General features: G+C 32.4%; 2 protein-coding genes across 2 annotated transcripts in view; both read left to right on the top strand.

The window, feature by feature from the left end:
• LOC113400186 (putative leucine-rich repeat-containing protein DDB_G0290503) overlaps positions 1 to 25,219 on the top strand; it is a 364,402-nt gene that overhangs the window by 145,819 nt on the left and 193,364 nt on the right. The window lies entirely within an intron of this gene.
• LOC113400192 (putative phosphatidate phosphatase) overlaps positions 1 to 25,219 on the top strand; it is an 89,013-nt gene that overhangs the window by 47,682 nt on the left and 16,112 nt on the right. The window contains exon 3 of the mRNA XM_026639672.2: positions 9,436 to 9,633. Coding sequence (XP_026495457.2) covers positions 9,436 to 9,633 — 198 coding nt within the window. The remainder of the gene's footprint in view (positions 1 to 9,435; positions 9,634 to 25,219) is intronic.

The raw sequence follows: 25,219 nt of genomic DNA on the forward strand, positions 1-25,219 counted from the left end.
GTCACGGATACAGGAAAGGAAATAGGGTACTTGTACCCTGCATCACTCATAACCGGGTACGAAGCTCAATCATATAAAACCTCCGTGATCGAGTAATGTGTACACCGGTTTTCATGAGCTTATGTGGCTTACCTTATGACTTCGTATGGAGTTGGCAGTTAATTATTCGTGCCGAGTTAAGTATACTTAACTAATATACCTCTATGATTATATTGGTATATAAGAATAATTACCGACTTTCTTGTCGGTTCGTCTCGATAGAATTTTAATTTGATCTTAAAAATGAAAATTCAAAATTGCTTCCATGGATAAAAAACATATTTTCATTATATTTTACGTGTACTTACGTCATTTCTATATTATGTTTGGATCCGGTTTTCAGTATGAAATAAACATTGCAATTGATTTTACCGACTAATATAATCGAAATTAATTGCATTATTAAATTGCGAATGTTATCGCAGAGAAAATACATAAAATCAACCGATGAATATGTATATCCTTAATTATATGCTCTGATTTACGCAACCGCTGCGAACGAGTGTGCGTGATGTACAGTCAGGACCAAAAACGTATGCGTATGTATTGAGAGATAATTCGTTGTCTCTGTTGAATAATACTGCTTTGAAGCTTTCATCCAACTAGTTGCGGTAAAAATATAATATACAATAGACAGATAGAAAGAGTGACTATCGCGTTTACAATATAATTATAGATACGGTCCATTGGTTAGAACGTGTACGACGATTCACGTTACTAAAGAATTTAAAGGCAACGCGCCTGCAAGCCGCGATGGTAGTCATTTTGACGACCTCCGTGGTCGAGCAGTGTGTACACCGGTTTTCATGGGTACGCCACTCCGAGGTCCCGGGTTCGATTTCCGATTACACACATTGTACACTTACGTACGAAATATTTGTTTATAATTCACGAGGTGCTCGGCTCGACTTTGTACGGACGGAGTCTACATAAATTTTTTATATCGTAATATATAACTTTAATGCTTTATGCGGCGCACGCAGTAAAACTCCCAGTCGGCAAGACTTATTCCGTTATCTTCAACATCGTCATATTTCAGTCAGTTTACATGAAACCAAAATGAATTATACACCTCAACCTTCTTTATGAATCACTCCGTCCATTTGTGTTAAGACAGTCAGACGCGGCTGAGGATTTGGTATTAAGTAAGTATTGATACATTGCTTGGCGATGATGCAAAGTATCGTGGGAAAAAATTGTATGAATTTCACCAATACGAAGTCGCGACGGGTAGCTTGGTAACGGGTGGCCGTGGTAGTTGTTTGTATGTAAATGGTACGAAATGATGTCAGATGTAAAGGTCAGTTTGTACGTATAAACCTTCTAAAGATAAAATGCCAACATTATTTGTTATTAAAATTCACGTCGTGTTCTATGTGGATGGAAAACGCTGAATTCTCCGAACAAATTTTGAGACACGAATACCTAAGCTTAGATCCAAATCATTTTCTTTTTAGGTATAATGTTGCCCTTATTTAGTATTTATTGTTACAACTGTTCCATAAAACGTCATGTTTTAATTCAAAGTTCTTCTTTAAATTTTCATACTTAGAATACAAATCTCGTAATCAGTATTTTTTTTTATTATTTTTTTCAAAGTACGTTTAATGAAAATATACTTTATTATATATATATATTTATAGCCTGAGCTGTCTCCTTTTGACTGCACACAGGTGTCATATTAATTATATTTAATTATTTTTTCTTTATTATTATGTTGTTTTTATATCCATTTTTGTATATATATATTTTTTTCTTTATATGTGTGTATGTCAATAAATGTTTTTTCTTTCTTTTTTTCTTTCTTTCTTTCTTTCTTTCTTATTCGAGTAAGATATTATAAGCATCATACTAATTTGTTACAAACAAGTCACGGTTCAAACCATAAGTGTCCGATATGGTCCAGTTGTTATAACACGTGAGTTGATAATTGTTGATTCAAACTCATACAAACACCACCGATTTTCATATTCTCAATTTGTATTTATAAATCGTCTCGTACGTAAAGAGAATCATCGGAAGGAATCACGTGTCGAATGAATATCTGTCACATGTGTACCACCAACCTATATTCGAGCAGTGTGGTGGAACGAATACCAGAACTTTTCTAAAGAAGAGGAGGCATCTCTTTTGAGAATTCAAAAAATTTTATTAGTCAGCAGTTACTCTTTTACAATGTTAAAAAATAGATAAAAAAAATATATTTAAAAAAGCGTTTACTCAGCTTTGGTCTAACTTGCTAGACGGTGTACTGCTGTTTTTTCTATAGTTTACTAAAATTACTCATATATATGTATATATTAGGGATACTACTCTCGATAAAAAACATCATCAGTCGTAGCTAAGAAATTCGCAAACAAAAGAAATATAATTTAATATAGCACATAACAAAATAGTTAACCTTGTTACTTTGACAAACGTATACTTTATGAGCGGGTAGGTGGATGAAGACAGCGAAATAAGGGTGTTACTTATTTCTACAGAAATATAATCGCACCACTGTGCATTTCATAGAAACACATAATAATTGCATTATGTTAGGACAACTATTTAATTTGTTATATAATCATTTCTGTTTATTATACGCTGACCTTTTCGGATAACATGTAAGCACTTTGCAGCATTTTGCACTGGATGTTGTATAATATGACAAAGTATGAGTGGTCTACAGTTTTCGTTGACAAAAACATAAGCTATGTCACATTTTCTCAAATAAAAAGTCGGATCTAAAGTGTGATGATAAGTGTACTTCAGGTTTTTTATTTAATGAATAAATCGGGGAACTATGATGTTGGCTGTAAATGGTCATACCCGCCCATAGACACAGGCATTAATAATAATGTATAATGCATTTCCTGAACATAAATAAATTTATGAATTGAATAAAACTAGGTTTTCTGTCAGGTTTTATTACAGTCTGAATATAGACTAGGTAGGATAGAATAGGTTGTTGTCTAAAGTTTAGTATTGCCTCGTAATGTATGAAAAGTCTGTTACGATTTACACATATGGGATGATTAATGTTTATTATTTCGTTAATAGTTATTGTGTAATGTGATAGTGCATCGTGAGACTACCCGTAAATAGTAGGGCATTCACCGAGATAATTTCGAAATGTAATTTTATTTTTTTCCTCTGATATTGTACCTACATTTGATTGTCCTACTAAATTAAATAAATTATGTGTCGCCTGTACAACTAAAGTACACACTCGTAACACCGGCCACCATTGCATCGACCTTGATATAGATATAAATTTTGTAGGCGGTCGGGTAAATGGGCCTTATGAGTTATGATGGTAAGTGGTCACCACTTTCACACCATTCCCAACATTGAAATGGGGGCGGTAATAAAGTCCTGTACCTTACGAGTGTTAACGACTAAATAATTTAAATATCTTAATTAAAAAAATATCACACGTACTTTTTTCATTGATTGTACCTCGCTGCTCTGCTCGCGCAGTGACATCAGCTTATGCAATTACACATGTATCGATTTGTATGTAAATAAATAAATAATTAGTAAACAGACATGTAGATCTAGTTTATTGTGGTATTTGTGTATTTCTTATTTCTGTTTACATATTTCATGTCTTAGACAAAATATTTCGCATATTAGTTTCCAGTTCTTGCGCATTGGCGATGTTAGGATTAGTTAATATTTCTGACATTGCCAATGTCAGTGGTCGTTTGCCCATCCTATATCATTTCTGACTCAGTGATAATCGTGAAGAGTAAATCTGGTGTGTCGAATGTTTGTCGAATGTAAAAATTGTACCACGCGTCCTCACTGCGCATTTGAAGAGCATGGTGAAAAAAAGTTTCAAACCCCCTCAAGAGGGGGAACCTTTGCTAAATATGGGACATTAACAGACTACTGGGTTTTTACATAATACAATCCAATCTTCAGTTATTCTTTAAGGTTGAGTGTTATTGAATCCCTTGTGCTTGTAGTTACACCAAGTAATTACGTCTACGTTACGGTAACTAAGTTAGCCCGTGTAACTAACTAACCTAACCGTGAATTGGTTCATGCATCCAGGAGTGAATGTCTCTAAGCGTACCAGAATGACCGATTACAATTTTAGTATAAAAATAACGTCTAAATAACACTTGCGAAACATCTATCAAAAGATTAGTATTTCGCTAACCGAAATGACTAATACACGGTAAAATATTATTTTTCGTAGATATAAATGTCTCTTGAAGATTACCACACGAAGTGTTTACGATAACGTATTAATCATTCGATGTTTTTTTTTTATACCGTAAAAGCTTATCTTGGAGCAATGTTTGGATTATAAATTACTCATAACATAGCTTAGTAGATTCGCTAAAGATAGAATGTTCAGAATTAAATATGGTTCTGTCAAATTGGAATGTATTTCTCAGGATAAATTGATTTGCTGGATAAAATAAAACTAATGGAAGAAGAGCACACGAGAGAGGGAGATATTAGGATGCGGATTACATAAGTTACAAATACAAACTTGAAATTTGGCAAGTAGGTTCCTTACAGGGTGTAGACATCCGCTAAGACGAATATTACGAAATAACATCCCTAAGGGTTAAACGGGTGCTGGAAGTTTGTGTTTTATAAATTTCATAAATATGATTGAAAAGAAATGCCGGAAATGGACTCTCGAACAGCATATGACCAATAGTCTGTTCTTAATTACTTTAGTTTTTGCGGTTTTGCGGTAAAAGAACTGATAACCTACGGAAAATTTACATCCGTGTTGGAGTACTATTAGTGAATTGTTACTTTGTAATTTGTATTCAATAATTCGAATTCATAATAGAAAATCAAAATTTACTTTATTTATAGTAAGGCTTTGATTAGTACTTTTACATCGTCATTTTACAGAACAATATTAAGTCATTTAGTTGAATATATTTACAGCTCCACGCTTTTTATCCTAAATATAGTCATGTTTTTAAAAAACATGCTTTATTTATTTATTTATTTATTTATTTATTTTTGACAAATGATTTTAATTTATGTTTTTATGGATTGTTGAATTAAATGCAATATAATTTAATTCTTATTATTTTTATATATTTGATGTTCACGTTTGCTATAAAAATAAATACATACATACATTCACGGGCGATAAGCCAAATAGCTGTATGTTTTACATCTCTTAGAATACCAATGACACTACACTGAGAAATCCTGCTCTAGCGTTTTTATGACCTTTTAAAATATGAACTTTTTACGCCTCGTGAATACAAACACGCGACCCTTATGTAACGATAGCCTTGTATGTTTAGTCATTGGTGGTGGGTCGAGGGCTGCGCCAATAAAAAGCTGTAGGGTTTTGCAGTACAGATATTCCCTGAGAGTTGTTACTGCGCCGATAGTGTGCGATGCAGGTCCTACGCCTCACCTATTTCCGTTTGTGTAGGACTAAAATATGAGATATAAAATAGAAGAATAAAGGTACTGTAGTGTACTTGGCTTGCAGACTAAGATGTGTCCTACGCAGTCTCTCTGGCTGAAATCGGTCAGGAGGACTCAATCATTATCAATATGACGCTATAAGTATATAAAACGCACCTATGTAGTCCTTCAATGTTGAATGTTAATATAGTTGAAGTCTACTTAAGATAACATGAATTCAATTTGAAACACAAAAGCATTCGATCGAACAATCGATATCAGACCATCAGCGGAGTAATGAAGTATGACTCGTCTCATATTCATGAGGTTTGTCGATGCGAAACACGTCCCAGAAACTAAATAGCCCAAGAGTCATAGGATTATGATCTTGTTTATGCTATTCATGACATTAAAATCATATTACTTTGGTTATTATGTAATTATATTAGCTTTATTTATAATAGTTTGTATTCATCTTTGTATTTTTTTGCATTTACCTTGTCTTTTCCTTTTTTAATTAGCAATTAGAGCGTCTTTGAGCTGTATTTTATTTCTTATATATTATTTTCCGTTACTTTCGTGTAATCTATTATTTTCGTAAAATGTAGGTAATATTCGTACTCAATATAGACAAGCAGATTCTAGATACATGCTGCATGTTCATATTATTCAGCAAAATTAATTTTCACAATAAAAATAACACTTGTGCATTTCGAAGAGTCCAGATCTTTCTGAGTGGACACCACTTATAGACTACGACCAAAAAAGACTAATCTTCGTCCATTTGTGTTTTGCTCTGGAGTGCGCCAGCTAGACCAGCTAGGCCATCTCTTTAGCTTTTGAAAATAAGAACAATCCTATTTTTCTCATATTATAAAGGCGAAAGTTTGTATGGATATTTGTTTCTCAATCACGCTAGAACGACTTAACGGATCTGAACGAAATTGGGCTCGAAAATTGTAATTTGTTAGTTATTTCAGCTACCATCCAAACTTTCGCATTTATAAGACAAGTAAGCATGTGTCTTATAAATGCGAGTTAAAGTTTAAATTAACCTATGTAACACAATGGTCTCAATTTCATAGTGACGTTTTTCAATCATCGTGTTTATCTCTTGCACTATTAAATAAAAAGGGCAAAGTCAAACGGCATAATATGCTGTATGGAATTTTTTATGGTAATTTTATCTAGTACAATAACCATAAACACGCAAAGATTTATAACAACTCACATATATTCAACGACGTATGACGCTTTCGGAATAAGAATATTTGTTGTTTAATATTAATAGTCAGTTATAGAATATTTTATTACGTAAAAAAATAATGTTTTCCTTCACGCATGAAAATGGTCCTTCGAGTCTGTACATTATTCTATTACGAAAATAATGTTCATTTTATAAAACCAACATCTTCAGTAATTGCAGACAAATTAGTTGTCTACAAATAAGTCGAATTATTCTTAAAATCCATGTACCAAATCTGTACAGACAATAATAAAACTTATCGTATAATTATTGGTGCTAAATTTGCCTGACAGTTTATCTCGATACCACGTTTTAAAACTGGACAGCACGTTAGCCATCTTAGAATCTTGTTTACACACATTGTCCATTCATTTGCACATGATTAGGATGCACTTACTTTCAATTGGACATGCATTTCACGTCTAAATAATAAAACGAATGCGGCTTTAAGTTTTCCTTACACCTTGATGCCTTATTCTTGGAATACGTTCGCATAAGTACGTTCAATGATATAAAAACACGCTGTCAAATTACTATGACATGAGCGCGTGTATCATCGCTCTAATATTATAAAGTCGAATGGACATTAAACTTCGTTTTAATGTAATTATTCAGCGTAATAAAAATATATCAATGTTGAACACGTGTAAGTGTAACATTAAAGCTACTCACTTCACTAAAATAGTTAACTGGAAACTTTAAAATTTTTTTTTTTTTAATAAAATAGATCAGTGGACGTCCAAACGAACTAATCTGTGGTAAGCGGTCACTGCAGTCCATAGACATCCGTGATTTGAAATTAAAACTATCCTTTACATCGACAATGCGCCACCTTGAGAACTAAGATGTTAAAGTCCTTGTGCCTGTACACTAGCTCACTCACCCTTCAAACCTCAACACAAAAATACTAATTATTTCTGTTTGGCGGTAGAATATCCGATGAATAGGTGGTACATACCAAGAATAAAATGCACAAAAACTTCTAACAAAAACAATAAACAAAAAGATTTATAATACACAAGTACAACGTTTTATTAAAACATGGCATTCAAAGTACGTAATGTGTAATATCATTGATTTCCGTCTGCAATTTACGATGGCCTTGTCTCTGGTGGCGTCGCCTGCGCACACGGGATTACATTTCGATAATCTTAATAGCTTACTTTGTACTGTATAAAGTTAGCATACATACTTCATTGAAGTTCTTATTCAAAAATATGATTAACGATGCAAGCTCGTAAGTCATTAGGCTATTGACGCATCAATAGCGCAAGCGATGTAAAAGGTCGCAGGTTCGATCCTGACCCCTTGGGCTATCATCCCCACGCCTATCAAAAGCTTAAAGCTTAATTGCAGGGGGAAGTAGGAATATTAGTAAATTATTTTAAATGGGGCTTCCCTAATATTGTGTTTAAAAAATAATTAAATACATACAGTCGTGTCCTGTAGCTGTCTGTCTAATATTTTACAAAATTAAAAAATATGTATCGTGGGACACACGGTTAGAACGAAGTTTTATTTGGTTTATTATATTATGATTTAAATAACAAACGCAATGAAAGAATTTAAATTAACATGGTTATTTTTTTATTACTAACAGTATTAAAAAACGGGATATTTACCATGTTTTTTATTTTTATTTGGTGGAGCTCGATATTTCGACATTATCTACGAATGTCTTGTTCACGAGATTCACCAAATAAAAATAAAAAACATGGTAAATATCCCGTTTTAAATATTGTTCGTAACAATGAGAGAAATTCACAACTTGAGAATAATGGTATAATAGAGAAATAATAATAATTATTATTAAAAAATGTGTGAATTAAAATAATAACAAAATATAGTTTAAAAAGTGTTGCATAAAACTGTATATAATAGAAAGAGACCGCGATACTGAGAGGCCGTACGTAACGTAACGTAACGTAACGTAACGTAACGTTTGGTTGTCTACAAACCAGAACACAAAAATACAAAGTATTCCTGCTTGGCGGCAGAATATTTGTGTACCTGGTGGTACCTACCCAAACAGGCTCGCAAAAAGCCCTATCACCAAGTGAGTATAAACGCTGAGTGCTGGTTCCTATAGAAGCTGCTGAAGACTCAGTGTGTTGTATAGAATTTAACACGCTATAACGGTCGAACTTAACACTTGGTGTATAAAATCTTTATACAATATATATAATATAAAATAATATATGTTCTGTTATGTAATATCGCACTCAATATATCATTCAGTGTGCGACTGACATCAATAAATAAAATTAATCAATATAATGGTCACGTCATATGTAATGTATAATTAAGCGGTCCTTTTGACCTACTCTGATAGATTTTTATCATGTCATGTACACGAATTGCAACTTTTTGAGGTTCTCATGTGAAGGTTTTTGTTAATGTTACTTTCAATGCTAAGAGTATTTTGTCATTTTCGCAAAATTATTCTTTTTATTTTGGGCCTTAAGAGTTGTCAAGATTTTAATCCTGGACTGTAGTTCATAACTATTTGTACAATTTATTTGATATAATGACCCAAATTACAGTGAAGAACAATGGCTGGTTTAATTTCAAGACCTTGTCTTCTTTCCTTGTATTTTCTTACAATTAGCATCCTCATTTTTCTTACCAATAATTAATTAATCAAATCACCTTTGTTGTATCGACTCTATAGATATATGTTTGTAGATACACAAAAATTAAATTACAAATCAATTAAATGTTTAATAAAAACCTGATGACGTTTCCTAATCTTTTTTTTTTGTCTCCAGATGTGTCTCACTGAGTGGATCAGGCTACGGGACTACAGAGGCGGTCGATCCCGAGTGATCCTCGGCAAGGAGATACCGGCTTGGGTATGGGAAGCGTACCGGGTTATAGGGGTGTTTCTTTTCGGGTGTGCCTGCCAGCAGCTCACGACCGACGTCGCGAAATACACTATAGGGAGACTGAGGCCGCATTTCTTCTATGTAAGTACTTGTTTTAAGTTTTGTAACAATTAATGTGATATCGACATCTTCATATACATATAAATATTTTCTGTTAATTTATATGGCTTTTTGTATAATACCTATAAAAAGTTTAATTTTCTTCGTAAATAAATTTATTTGACCTGGCTGCCTATCAACGATAATAATCCATGGGTACCCAACCTAAATGAGTACTGATATAGTCCATGCTGTGATAAATTTGAAGAGGAGAGAAAGTCTTTGTCCAGTTAAGGAAGAGGGGAGAAGGTCTTTGTTCAGAGGAATATTACATTTGCGGACGTCATTTTGTATACAAACGTGGGTATTGTGCAAAAGATTACAGCGCTTCGACAAAATTTAAGACACGTTTGGCGCAACGTAATTAGCCATTCATTCAGCTGCCTGAATGACATACAGCCAATACATCTTCCGAAAATAGTATAGTGTAGTTTGCTTTATTTGAACACTTATTATATACTTCTACGCTTACTAATGCTATAAGTATTATAGTAATTCGGTCTGTTACGCTTTCACAGCTAAATCATTTAACCGATTTTGATGAAATTTGCCATGTAGCAAGCTTGAACTCCTTGGAAGGACATAGGCGTTATTTATACTTTTTATACTAAAAATTTACGACCCAGACAGGGGAAGCTGCGTGCGAAAATTAGTATGTTTTATATATAAACTTTTATGATTGAAAGAATTATAATTGAAATGAATGCAAGGTAAGCGTCCTTCTAGAATATTTCCGAAGCAGTCATTTATCTTCCTTTGATAGTGGAACGGTTAAAAGTAATCCTTATTATGGAAATGTCGACGGAAGCCGCTGAAGTGAGGCATCGGCTAAGCACATAAGCCGATTTGACCGACAACGCGTTTTTTTCCTAGTTACTATCTTCGTATAGTTTATTTCAAATGTATTGGTCGAATATGTAGACAACTTGATTGATAAAAATATTTGATTGTAATTTTTTTTATTTATTTTCTTAAAATGTACATTACAAATACACGTATATATGTTACTGTAAAAGCTCGAACTAAGGTGAGGTAAGTTGGTAAATGTAAGTATTTATTATAAAGGGACGACTTTTTCGGACTTTTACCATTCCAACCTAAACTAACCTAACATGTAAATCGTAAGATTTACCAAGTGAATGATGGTAAAAGTTCGAATCCCAAAGTTTTATGGACATTTACCATTCATAATCGGTAAATCTTAGGTTTTACTGGAAAATCTTAAGATTTACCGTAGTTCGAGCTTTTACAGTAACATATCCATTACGAAGAGGATTTAAGTCCTTAAACAGCTAATAGGCATTCAACCTAGCATCTGCAACGTAATATAAATAATGAAATACATTTACATCTTTATATACTTATTACCAATTATTACCAAAAAACTGAACCGAATTCGATGAAATTTGGTATGAAAAATTCCAAGGTACTAAGAAGTTGCTACTTTTTATGCAAAACACCTGACGGTCAACCGTTAAAACGCGAGCGAATCCGCTGAACAAGTAGTTTAATATAAATTAGCAAATTTATTTGAAAATATCAGATGTCGTTCCACTGAGCAATTTCAATACTAAATGACTGAATGATTTTACTAATGATGGCAACATAAAAATATTATTTACTTTAAGAAATAAATATGTTGTACTTTAAAGAAAATCTTTAAATAACAAAAAATCCGTCTTTGTCAGTTTCCTTACTTGTGCCCCTTCTTTAAACCATTTGCATTGAAATAAAGATCACATACATAGAATATGGATTATTAATTAACATAACAATCAGCTTAGGAAAGATCTGTGATGTAATCGTTTCCTTATTAAGTGAATTGTAAATTTCCGAGCGACGCTAACAATAGATGAAGAAATTCAAGGTTCTTTTAAGGAAAACAAAACGAACTAAGTAAGATTCCGGAAACAAATGAACCCTGTAGCAAGATTTCTGTAGTATTCCTTAATTATGAAAATCTAAAAGATAAATGCAATGACACGCCAGTGGCTCTCAATCATTTTAACGTCCAAGAATATTGAGCATTACGGAACGTCTGGAGTTTTTTGAATTCAGGAATTCAATTTTGAAAAAGTAAAATCTAACAATAGCTTCAAAGCACTTTGCTTTAGTGAGTTACTTTTGTAAAATAATTTATATCACTTTTATTTTATGACATGTCGTATTAAATTTTGTTATGAGACAGTTTTAATTGTGTAGATACTTAATTTTCTCGCGGTACACTTCAAGTGGCTTCACAAAGTACCAGGGTTCCGCGGTCTACGGTTTTAGAACGACTGACATAGTAATTACTAACTAGACAGTTATCAAATATAGCAACAAGAACTCTAAAATCATTCATCATCAGTAAGTCCTGATGTTAGTTATATTGCAAGCGGCTTGTGGTGGTAATTATCAAAGTACAGAATTTATTTGCAAACAATGAAATAATCTCTCTTGTTTTTCATTCGATTCATTACTCTTTAACACATGAATCATAATTAAAACGATAGTCATTAGTAAGTAAAAAACTCTGGTCGTTTTTACACCGTAGCGTTATTCATTATGAAGTTTGGTTACCGTTACTTTAGATAAGGCGTTTTTATAGTCGATAAAAATCTTTATATGATACAGGCGTAAATGTGTGTTTTGATTGTAACATTTCTTTACCATGATATCGTCGAATGTGTTGTTTGTTGTGAAATCTTTATGTACTCTGCCATAGTCCAAGTGATGGCAAAAGTGTACATAAAACTTCAACAGCAATGGAAGCCGCTGGATCAATTCTGAGCTCTTGAACTATTGTCGTATTCAGTCCTATATTTGGGGGCACAACGGGAACTTAAGTAACTCCTTGAAACCAGTAAATGACATAATCTCTAAAAGACACACATCTAAACAGAAGAGATACGAGGATACCATTTAAAGGATACGTTTGTCGAGATGTTTGTAATACTATACAAGGATCACTTACTATCAATTTACATAATACTATTGACCTGAGCAATCACCTAATTAGAACCACTTGAGGTGATCCAGATACTTCTATTGCTCCATATATTACTCATACTCGCCGTTGTAAGTTAACTTTTCTTATTACGTGTACATTTAAAGTTGTAACTTCCTTAATATTACTCATTCCGACAATTTGGATCTCACTAAACCGTAAATCAGTGCTAGTAAAGCAACTGCTAAGACCTCGATTCACTTGTGGCAAGTTTTCTTCGACATATGCAGGATTCCTCGAGATGTTGTCTCACACTACCGAGCACGAAATAATTATAAACACAAATTATGTACATGAATACCGAATGGTGCACCAGCTCGTAGTGTTCGATAGTAGTAAGATAAAATGTATTTATTTAATATAACACTAGGTGATCATTTTGTCACAAGATGACTTCTTAATGGAAGCGGCTGTGTAGAAGGTAATTTTATAAAATAACATCATTTACTATTTTTCTAGTAATGGTAAATGCGAGAGATTACTAGTGTACATCTTGGAATGTTAATAACGCCAATTTCATAAAAATGATAAAAGTAAAACACTTAATTGAACTATTTAGAATTTTAATAAATATTTTCTTAATCTCATAATATTGTTTATGTGTCAAGATGTTCCTAGTATGAATACGAACTTAAATTTAAAACTACCACCGATTTGGGAAGTTCGTTTTACCAAAAAGTACCGCAATAAAATCATTAGCTACCCTTTTCTATCAAATTACAGATATTAAATTATATTGCGTCTTTTGTGGAAATTCATTCATTATTAGGATACGAGAGCTTATTGACAAAAACTGTTGAAGGCTCCGTTGTGTAACAGCACACATAAGTCAAATCCGTTCATGATTTATCAACTCACTTCATAAAGCGTTGATAAGAAATAAACAGATGTTTACTTCCCTGGAATATTAATAGTCAATTAACCGTTGATAGATTGTTGATTGCTTCGCATAATATATTAACAAATTGAATACTTGTACTTGTGCTGCGATCGAGGACAGGTTCTTAATTGATGATACGTTGTCTTGTTCGAAGAAAGTATCATGTACACTTTTTGATTTATCTTTTTTTATCGATATAAATTTCCTGACAGTAATTTAAAAAGTGTAAATTGTCGTCGTTACTTGTACAGATTTTATTATCTCCAAAAATTTTTTTAGGGTTGGTAAAAATGTGTTTAAAAGTCACTAGCTTTACACTACAAGTGAAATTAAAAAAAACCTCCTAATATTTTGGTAATAGTACCTATTTTAATTTCCTTATCTCTAGCAATCTTTTGTTGCGAGCATTTTATTAGCTTTACCTGCTCATAATTTCTCACAATGATCTCAGGACGATGTTATTTCTCATTGACTGTATGTTTGTCAGTGCGTATCCATAAATCTAAGGATAGATGTCATTTATTCTACCCTCGGTCTATATTTACACATCTCGCGTTATGGTTTTAGTTGACGTTTTACCGTCTGGGTGGTTTGTAACCGAAGCTGGTTTTAATTTAAAACACATCGTCTTAGTATTGCTTTGTGTATCGTATTCTCTATTTATATCGTCACCTGTATGTATATAAGTATTGTCATTATTAATTATCATTATTAGTATTGAATGTCTCTTTGTTAATTTTGTCTTCTTTGATGTTATCTAGTCCCTTTCATGTTTTATTTTTTTATAATACTTAGTTGTGACGTTTATAGATATTGTATGTAATATTTTGGAATGTGTTTCTTTTTGAAGCAATGTTTAGGTAACTAGTTATTTTGACAATTTAATTAGAATACGTTTGATGAACTTTTCGTTTTGGAGAGTTATATTAAGAAATAAATTATTATTGGTGTAGCTAAATTGCTGATATTTCAACTTATTTTTTAATTGACTTAATTCAATTAGAACTATCCTCCCTGTGAGGAGGATAGTTCTAATTGATGATATATTGTTAAACTTATGGACTTAAATGTATAAATTATTTTATCGAACAAACAATCGTAACATAATTTCTGAAATTATTGCCATTTCAAGGCATTTTCCATTTGTCATTTTAATTAAAACGTCGTGGTTAAGCATCGCAATTGACGTTTCGTACTAAATGACTACATATGGTATAAATAATTGCCGGCGACACGCTCCGCCGCCAGCCGGCTGCTTGTTTGACATATTGTACCAACGGAACATCAAGATGTAGCGAGTGTCGGTGGAATGACGATTTTTACGTTACAGTGTTTATGATCCATAACTAGTATAAACACAATAAGGGGCTATAAAATGTAATTGGATGTTTCATTCGTTAGGCGTTACGTTTCTTAGGGAATTTCATTTCATTTCAACGATGAGTTCAACCGCCGTATTGTCATAAATATAAACGATATTGGTATTATTTTTTTTTTTTTGTGTTTTCATTGGGGTACCAGTTGCACAATAACTTCCTAGAGAATAAATACAATTAGCTTTCCAACTTATTTATTATTCACAGAGAAATTACACAGCCACATTTGGTTACGGCGAATCATGACGCAATAAAACTATTACTTTTTACACTAATTTTGGTATCTTAATTAATGTTTCAAAGTCAAGAGTCAAAATATTTACTCAGAACAGAAGCGTATCTTACTGATTGTAAATCTATCAGAAATAAAAAAAATCATACGCAGTGAGTCGTTAACTGACACAATTACTTAGTTACATTTACAGAAGATTTCCTGCCCAAACCTGATTGATATCAAATTTATTTTACAACACCAAAATCGACTAACCTAAACACACAATTAAACAAACACTAATTTTAAGTAATATTGTACATTAGTACTAATTTAATATCCACCTAATTATAAATATTACTATTTGAAGTCAGTGTCTTAGATAACAAACAAATTCAATAATATCAATTTTAACAACCATAAATGGGTTACCAAATTCGGACTAAACTGTTTATTCCATAAGAGATACTCGTAAGAACATTACTTACAACACAGCCCTATTATATGTATTTTTATACAGACAGATATTTTCGTCATAAACGTCTCAGGTAAGATATTTTATAAGTAAGACGTCCTTTATAAATGATCACATTTCTGTTCAATATTAACAATCGATGTCATTGAACTATCGAACATGCATGATCGCGTTATCTATTTGAGCGATGGTCACTCATCTGATTAGTTATACCAGAATATATTAGATATAATGTGATCTGATAGCCTGCGGTAGGTTAACAGTTTTTGTGTATTTCAAGATCTATTATTGTTATCGCTTGAGTAATATCAGTTGCTATTTAATTAATAGACGTAACCAACTGGAATAGTCAGGTGACCAAAGCTGCGATGGCCTCAAAATTTATATGGACCGAAATAAATCCGTAAGCAATTGTAAAATAAACTTATATCGAGTTAATTATAAAGATGCGATTAGAGAAGACTTACGTTATATTTTTTTGTTATAAATAAATGTACGAATTCAGTACGAATATTTACTTATTTTCTCTTAATAAGTATAAATATCTTACACATTATAGAATATTTGCTTGCCATAAAGCGCCATATTGCTATATTATGATACACACCATAAATCTCAAGTGGAAATAAAACTACTGAAACGACACAAGTGACGATGCGAAGCGAGACTGCTCGTCGCAAAACGACCGATCCGACGTAATGGCATTTGACTGGCATTTTGTTTATTTTGCTAACGGTATCTTACCCTTTTAAGACTGGATTCGCATAAAAGTAACACTCCGTTAATATACCACGGCTGATGAAAAGCCAACCTATTTCTTAATGTTAGATTTAATGAGTTCATGGATTATAGCGCCCCTTAGGAATGAAGAATTGATGGTTGCCGATTCTAGCCCGGTGAATTGTGTTTGTAATTCATCTCGTGCTCGGCGGTGAAGGAAAACGTCGTGAGCAAACCTGCATGTATCTAATTTTAAAGATATTCTGCCACACACCAACCCGCATTGGAATCCCTAAAAGCTATCTGGAAGAGATACCTGAATTAGCAATGAGCCCGTCTGTTGCATTTTTCTTCAATTTCTTCATTCAAATTACAATTAATAATTTAGAAAATAAATATAATTTATATTGCCTTATTAAACCTAGCCAGTGGTGGAAAACTATCACCAAATACTATATAACTATTGTCTCCTGTCAACTGTCGTCGTGACCAATAATAAATAATATCGATAAAATATACCCAATTCGCATATTATAATATAAATATACGTTACAGTCACGTTTCGACACCTTTGTTGATAATAATATACGGAAAAAATAACAAAGGGATGACATTTTTTTTTTTGTATTATCTTTAAAAAAGCTCTATTGAATGATCCCTATTTTCAAAACCCATCCGTACGTAAACCGGTAGCCATTCATGCTTTTTTTTGATAGTATACTCAATTCATATTTCATATATTTATTTGAAAAAGCAGAGACAGATTGACAACGCTTGAATTAATTACGAGGATGAATGAGATCGGTGGAACGTAAAAAGTTTATAGTTTACAAAATCTAGATATAAGCGGTTATAGCTGCTTCACTTCTGCACGAAAACTAGTTTTTTGCGGTTATAACCGCTTATACGTTATCTAATTTGTCATATAAGTTAACATGGAATAAATTATACAATAAAGAAAAAAAACTTTAAAGCAAGTACAAATCATAGTATCAGTCTTTGTATGGCATTGCTGTTTTTTTTTTTATTTGTATGTATAATAAAACAATAAGTGTATATAGAACGATTATAACATTATAAGGAAATTAAATACCATTACTTAACCAGACAAGCCGTACACATTTCGGACAATTAATTAATGAATTTTTATGAAACGCATCATCATTATGGTTTTAATGTATTCTTCTGAATCATAATTTTTTTTAGGTATAATTATATGATAGAATAAAATTCATAAAATTTTAGTTTAAAAAAACATTTGTAATGAAAAAAAAATGTTTGATACGCATTGAATGCGTTGCGCATTTTTGTGTTCTCTTTCAGTAAACAACTCCATTAAATTAAGCACGATTAAAAATTACGAGTTAACTCATTCGCAGTGCGTATGATGTAAAAATTTGCACAATATGATGTAAATATTTTGAAAACTTACGCGGCGTGATTTCGTACTGCGACCTTAGCCTACGATCAAAGTTCACACAAACGAAATCGTCGGTCCAACTTGTATTATCGTGTTTTGCAATTGATAAAGTCGGCTCGTATCCGTGCATACTACATGCAATATCTCAGTACATGTACATCTAGCCTCGTGTGTCAGTTGATTGATAGCGGCAATTTACGTCGCTCGGAACACTTCAGTATTTCCTTTTAGAAGACGAAAGATACTCGTAAGCCAACACTGCTCGTTTAAACCGGACGGCTACATCACACTATAAACTGCTAACTGCACACACATACTAAGATTGCAGATATATACAAGCTGAAATTTTTAACTGTGCAGCTTGCATTATTAAATTATCCCTAAAATTTTAATAAGAGAAACACGAACAAACAATTCCTCATAAGTGTCGTATCATCGTATTGGAAGTATAGATTAATGTACAATATTAGTATTTATTTATATCTATTAAAGATATTCGACGTCGATTGAATAAAATGATGATGCTGCCTATAGACTGTGAATGTTCTATTTTTGTATGTGTGTGTTGGAAATGTTGTTTATTTTGAAAGCTCTTTGAAGTACATACATTTACGTGACAATCTCCGATTTTATATTGTAGTGTCATTCTCAGGCGAGCGTTTATTTTTTATCTAAACAAGGATCGTGATTTGCAATATTTTATTTTTAAATAGACTTTATTTTATGTTTACTTTTATTGTTACTATTAATAAGATTAAATTTAATTTTATAGAGATGTTCTTTATTCAATAGCTAGCTGCGTGTCCGTGGCGTTTTAAAACTTGTTATGTCATCGTTAAATGATTATTTATTATTGGTGCACTGGTTGAGAAGTTCAGGCGTCAACCGTAATGAAGAGAATATTAACAAACTCATAGCATACCAGACCGAACTGTACCGCCAAACGGCAATACTTCATATTGTTGTGTTTTAATTTTAAGGGTGAATGAGACACTGTAACTACAGGTACAAGGGATATAACATCTTAGTTCCCAAGTTGGCGGCGTATTTACAATATAAGGAATTGTTATTATTTCTTTCTATTCTATGGGCGGTGGTGACTTCTTACCCAATGCCAATGTTCTGATCTGCCTACATAATTCTTAACAAAAATACAGTTTAATTCTTTAATTCTATTTTGATTATGGTCGTGATATCAAAGAATTGTGACGCAGTCTCTAAATATCCAACTGCTATGAGCTGTTAGTAATAGTACAGTTAAAATCTTTATTAAATATAGAACCGCAACACTATTTTATTGATTGTCAAAATTTACCACCTTGGATAGAAATCTCTCGAGTACAACCGGCGAAAATAACTCAGTAAAGACAAGACTGTATATAAACTTTTATTGTGCAATACATACAGGAAGATAAAATTATACAAGCTGATTGCTTGATTAAAATTGTCAATTTACGGCTTTACTTATAAACGTTCCATGGAGGATAATTAGTTGTCGTATAGTATCTTCTTCAATTACTACAAAACATATTTTCATTTTTTTTCGATCGTTTAACTGCTCAACTTTTATAAGGTCGTATGATATTATCTAATTACTAAAATATTACGTCAGTATTTCACTTCGATAATTAATTGAAGGCGATTAATAGGCAATATTAATTTAATTATTTTTATGTACCAAGGTCGTGCTATTAATTTCGGTCAAATCCAATTACACAAATAAATGTTGCAGTAAATATCTCGCGGTATCTCGTGTTCTTGAACCGAGATCGCCTTGCTACGATTATATTCATTCTCAATAGGAATGTCACATATTCCTTGAGGGGAATATCGTGTAGCATTCTATGTATTAAATTGGAGTAATTGATTTTATTTTAAGGTTATTTTTTCAAATAATAACGTTTGATATTGATTGATATGACCTTCTAGGTCAATCTATTAATCAGGTTTTTTTTTATTGCTGTGTTTTTGTTATTTGCAGCAAACCTATTTTTAAGGTTCTTTTAATATTTATATTTATGTTTCAACTAAGTTGTATCACAATGTCTTTCTGAGGGTTTCGTCCACTATTTAATGTTCACATGTGTGTGTGCAATTAGAAGTGCACTCTCTATTCCCTCACTCCCCGCCATTACTATAATCCGATGGGATGGCAAATCCCATGCGCATCAAATTACGTGCTCTCCGAGACAGGAGTATATACACTGTCAAATTTCTGGGCTGTAATCCAAACTTTCTCGAAATAAATACTTCATAACGTACCTGTAATTTTCACGCAATTAAACGGTCTGTATCTTAGTATATATCATCAATAAATTATGTAAGTAATTGCTTTAAATTGCACTCAGAAGTGTAGAAGATTACGGAAATAATCGTTAGAAAATTAGCTAACCTCTATAAATTCAATCGCACCTAATATTATTCGTGTAATGTTTGATTAAGGCTGTATATATTATGTAATGACGATTTAGTAATATTTAATCTTTAAATAAATTCATCACATCCGAGGTGAATGGACATTAATATATTTTAAGATGATTTCATACTAGTACTTTTACAATTAGGAATAAACTATAAATTAAAATGGATTACTTGAAAATATTAAGACATTGCCTTTCCTTCGTCTTCTTCGACCAAATCGTTTCTTGAATGTTATTATTCGTTTGAATTTCTATTAAATCCTATTCTTGGCTTTCGAATTGTAAACGTTTGTTTTATTTGATGTTCCCTTTAATCCCGATGATCTTGATCAATGCGTAGGGTCGTTGATCGGATAGGATTTATTGCTCCGGCGCATTAGCGGTGCCTCTCAAACGACCAATTAGCGCTATCTATCCAGTGACGATTGAAACGCTATTCAAATGTTAGACTCGAGGTGCAAGTCTTGAGCGATGTTCTAAAACTTAAAAATATATTAAAATAAATATTTAACTTAAATTAAAATGTGTTTCGCATTAAATAAATCGACTTCCAAAAATAACACGAAATATATCAAAGTTAAATAAATTGTTTATTTATAATCCACAATATATTGTGCATTGTAAAAACTGAGTTGCTTGACATTTCTTTCGATAGAATATTTTTTTCCGGCGTAGCTTTCGGCGTAAATAGTCTTATAAAACGTCCAATCAAAATTGCGTGGAAACGTCCTCTTTTAGAAGCTATTTATTTACCTACCTGTCATACGAATGGAATAACGGGACGATTAAAAAAGTGCTAAGTAGATGAAAAGTGAATTTATTAGTTGGGCAGCACAGGTGTATGTCTATTCATGTATTTCTATAGATAAAAAAAGCGTTAGCATATCACACACGCATTTGAGACGCTTGAGTAGCTTTGGAGTCGTATCTTTATTTAGCCTAAATAGACAATCATGTGTTCTCACAATGTTGCGCAAATAAGATACAAATCCGTTATAATATTATGAGAAATTGTAAGTTTTTAGTTCTCCGCTCATCACTTGTACCGCTTTGTCTATTTGGTTCGTAACATAAGTTTGTAATTGAAAGGAATGGAAAACGTAAGTAAGAGAGAGCTTCTCATTTAAATATAACATAATACGAAATCGGTATAAAGATACTGATGTTTTTAATGATTTTATTTAAATTCTAACTATTAATGTGTCATCTTGTTCGTTAAAAACAAACATATTTTATATATTTTTTTTTTATTCAGGCACGAAAAATCATGTACTATTTTTTTTTTACCTACTCTACCACATTGTTTTATTCTTAGAATCAAGAGGTAATTATTTGATTATATGATTTATTATAAATCATTATAAATCGCGAAATTTCCAAGGGAAGCTAACTGCGCCAGAGGTGTTATAGTTCTCAATTGTGTGGTTCACAAGTTTAATCTCCTAAGCTCTCATAGTCCGCGAGATGATCGAAGTTGAATGAATAAAATTCAATTTCAAAATCAAATTTACAAAATTTGGAGCTGTTATGGACAGAGAGCGCTATTATCAGGATCTGCAGCCTTATAAGCTACCCAAAAGACCAAAGAGGCAGTTCTATTGAAATCGAATTGAAATTGAAATATACTTTATTGTACACCACAAACAACACGAAACACACAGAAAAATAAAAAGTAAAACAAAATTATTAAATACAAAAACGAAAAATAAAAAATAAATGTTCATTACGAGTGTTGTACAATGGGTGGACTTATGGCTAATTAGCCATCTCTTCCAGACAACCCAAGTTCTATTCATTATATAATTTCACATGATCCTAACTTGTACACTTAGCTCACGTAACTATTGATGTTACGTGATCATATATATTATATGTGTATATAATAAAATTGAACTGTCTGTTTTTAATATTAAAATAACCGCTTTTTACTAAATGCATATGTATGTATAGACGGTACATATACCAAAATAACATTTTTTTCAATTTTTGTCTATCTGCCTGTTCCGGCTTATCTCTGGCAGATAGCTGATGTAATAAGAATTAACTTTTACAACAGTAACGTATTTGTTAAATTTAAACGCGCACGAAGTCGCGGGCACATCTAGTATTTCATAAAATCAAACATAATTCATGTCTATATATTCGATAAGTCATAAATTATATAATTTTACAAGATATGAAGTATCCAACCAAGACCCGATTTTCAAGGGACGAGAATTAATTTGCCCTAATACACGTTTTGATTGATAAACTAGTTCCGTCCGGTCGTCTCGTGTTACTCGTCTAAATATGAAGCAACGTGACAAATGACCCGCTAACTGTGATAACATCTGACAAGATATTAGTCACTCGAGTAAATGTAAACTAGAGAACGTGTATTTTAGTCCATTAAGTCCGAGTTGTGCCGTGACTTCGAAATTCGATTATGATTATGGCAATATACATTTCATACCCTTGGAAATATTATGTTGATAAATTGAAACTGTCATATATAACAGAGCCAAGCCCCTTATATTCTTTATCATATTCTTATATATACAGTTTTATCAATAATTGTGCAAGGAAAAATCAAACTAATATTGTAAATGTCAAAGATTGACTTATCGTGACAACTACTGAACTGATCGTTTTGTAATTTGACGTAAACTCTAACTTTACAACAACAGTAACATAATTTGAAGCGAACGGTATCTCTAGGAACACCTAGTTTGATATCATATTTTTTTATTTAATTAGGTTTATAAAAGCATTTAATTTTCGGAAAATGTAGGAAACGTATTCATATTCTACTTGTAAAACATACCTCAAAGACAAATGTCGTAGTAAAAATAATTAAACCGGCAAAAAAAAAAGTACTACAAATTAAAGATTATCTACATTGCAATTTGTATTAAAAACTACGACTTATATTATTTGATGAGGATTAATACTAACAAATTATTTGAACTAAAGTACTACATAATTTTATTTTATTTAACTACTAAATTGAATTCAATGATAAGTCTCCGATTTTGACCCTGACACTGACAGCGTGAGAAACACCTTAGGTTGAATAACAATAGTCTAAATTATCTGTGGCAACGAATGCAGTGTAGCTCACTAGCATTACAGTTTTTGTCTTAGGAATTATTTTAGATTCTCCTGGAACTGGACAAAAAGCGGTGTTAAAAAGCTTCGCTCTCGCTTAGCTTAGTGAACTCATCTCTTCACTGGACCCTTCGGTGGCTTACTAATTTCTATTTACGGTTCTAAAGAAATAATGGATCACACATTCCTTCGATTTTAATGATCAAATAATTTGGAGAAGTCGCATTCAAATCGTAAAGTTCGTTTTTATTTCTTAGAGATAATTATATTATTAAAAGTCCATGAAAAGTGTTCGTTCTGTGTGTTCTAAAATCGAATTAAAATATTATGGACCATTTCGTTCTTTTAATAAAAAATATAATTTACGATTACACGAACGTGTAACATTATAGAGCCCAATAAAACTTTCTATTTTCAATCAGCTTGCGTTGTGACAAGATTGGATCCTTTGTGTTTAAACGACGTGCGCAATTCACGATAGAATATGATTATTTTTAGCGGAACTTTTTTCCTTTTCAAGAAATTTGCACTTTTATCTCAACAATGCAGATTATTTGTTTCATATATCTGTGTCAATCTGTCAGCTCAGTAAGTGGTTTTGTCGTGTGATCGTTCGTCGGGAAGTGAATCTTTTCACACCGACGCGCGACGTGTGTTTTATTAATATCTTTTTGCCACTTAAAATTTGACATATGTTATTTTTATTTACTTTTTATGGATACACTAAAATTACATTTGGATAATATGTGTGTAATATGCATATTAAAATCAAATCAAATCAACTTTATTCGAGTAGGCTCGTAAAAATAGCACTTTTGAATCATTTTATAGGATTGAATTAAAAGTAAAGCTTCCACCGGTTCCAAAGTACCGAGAAGAACCGGAATGAAGCTCAGTAGTAACTTGTTTCCGGTTTATTTTTCACAAATAAACTTATATATATTTTGTCTGGAAATCAACAAATACTACGTCCACGTATTTTTATCGTTAACATGATCTCTATTGAAGTATACCTTATTTATCAATGTTTTTGAAATGACATTAAAATTGATTAATACATTACGCAGAAATTATACAGCGTTGATTAAAAATTTTAATTTATTTTTAGATCTACGTGTTTTCTTTGTAACTGTAAGTTTTTTATTTGTAACAGCAGTTGTAACGTGATCGATACTCTTGGAGCAGATATATAGATAGATACAATTGAACAATGATCATTTTAACTTTGTCAACGGGTGACAAAAATGATATTTACGGAAATTAAAGATACCCTGTAGCGTATTTTAGGTTTATGCGTACATGGAAACGTCAATATTTGTCTATGGAATGATTTGACGTATGACGTACTTCCTTTCTCTCTTCCCTTCTCGTGTGAGCCGCGGTAACGTGTGTTATGTGAGTGCGCCGCGCCTTTGAAATTAGCTTGTGTAACGGACTTATCCTTCTCCTGTAATATCACACATCCCTTTGGCTGTGTTCTTCGAGTGTATGAAGACCAAGGGAGCGCTCCCACGAAGAACGTGTCTTCATAAGTCAGAGCCCAGTTTTGAGGTAACAACTTCCCTTTATTCCTTAAATACAGTCCACTTTTCTCTCGCGCGTACATACCCTATCATTTTTTTTTCTCTTTAATCTCTATCCCGTCACCACCTATATTTAGTACCATATTAATAGAATGGAAACTTGATACTTATTACTCAATTAATTGATAGTTATTATTGCTTGCTAAGTCTGAAAATCCGTCTGGGTCCGGCGTCTGGGTAAATCTACCCACACATCAGATATTCTACCGCCAAACAGCAATACTCAGTATTGTTGTGTTCCGGTTTGAAGGGTGAGTGAGCCAGTGTAACTACAGGCACTAGGGACATACCATTTTAATTCCCAAGGTTGGTGGCGCATTGGTGATGTAAGGAATGGTTAATATTTCTTACAGTGCCATTGTCTATGGGCGGTGGTGACCACTTACCATCAGGTGACTCATTTGCTC

This window comes from Vanessa tameamea, chromosome 18 (assembly GCF_037043105.1).
Source record: "Vanessa tameamea isolate UH-Manoa-2023 chromosome 18, ilVanTame1 primary haplotype, whole genome shotgun sequence".
NCBI lineage: Eukaryota > Metazoa > Arthropoda > Insecta > Lepidoptera > Nymphalidae > Vanessa > Vanessa tameamea.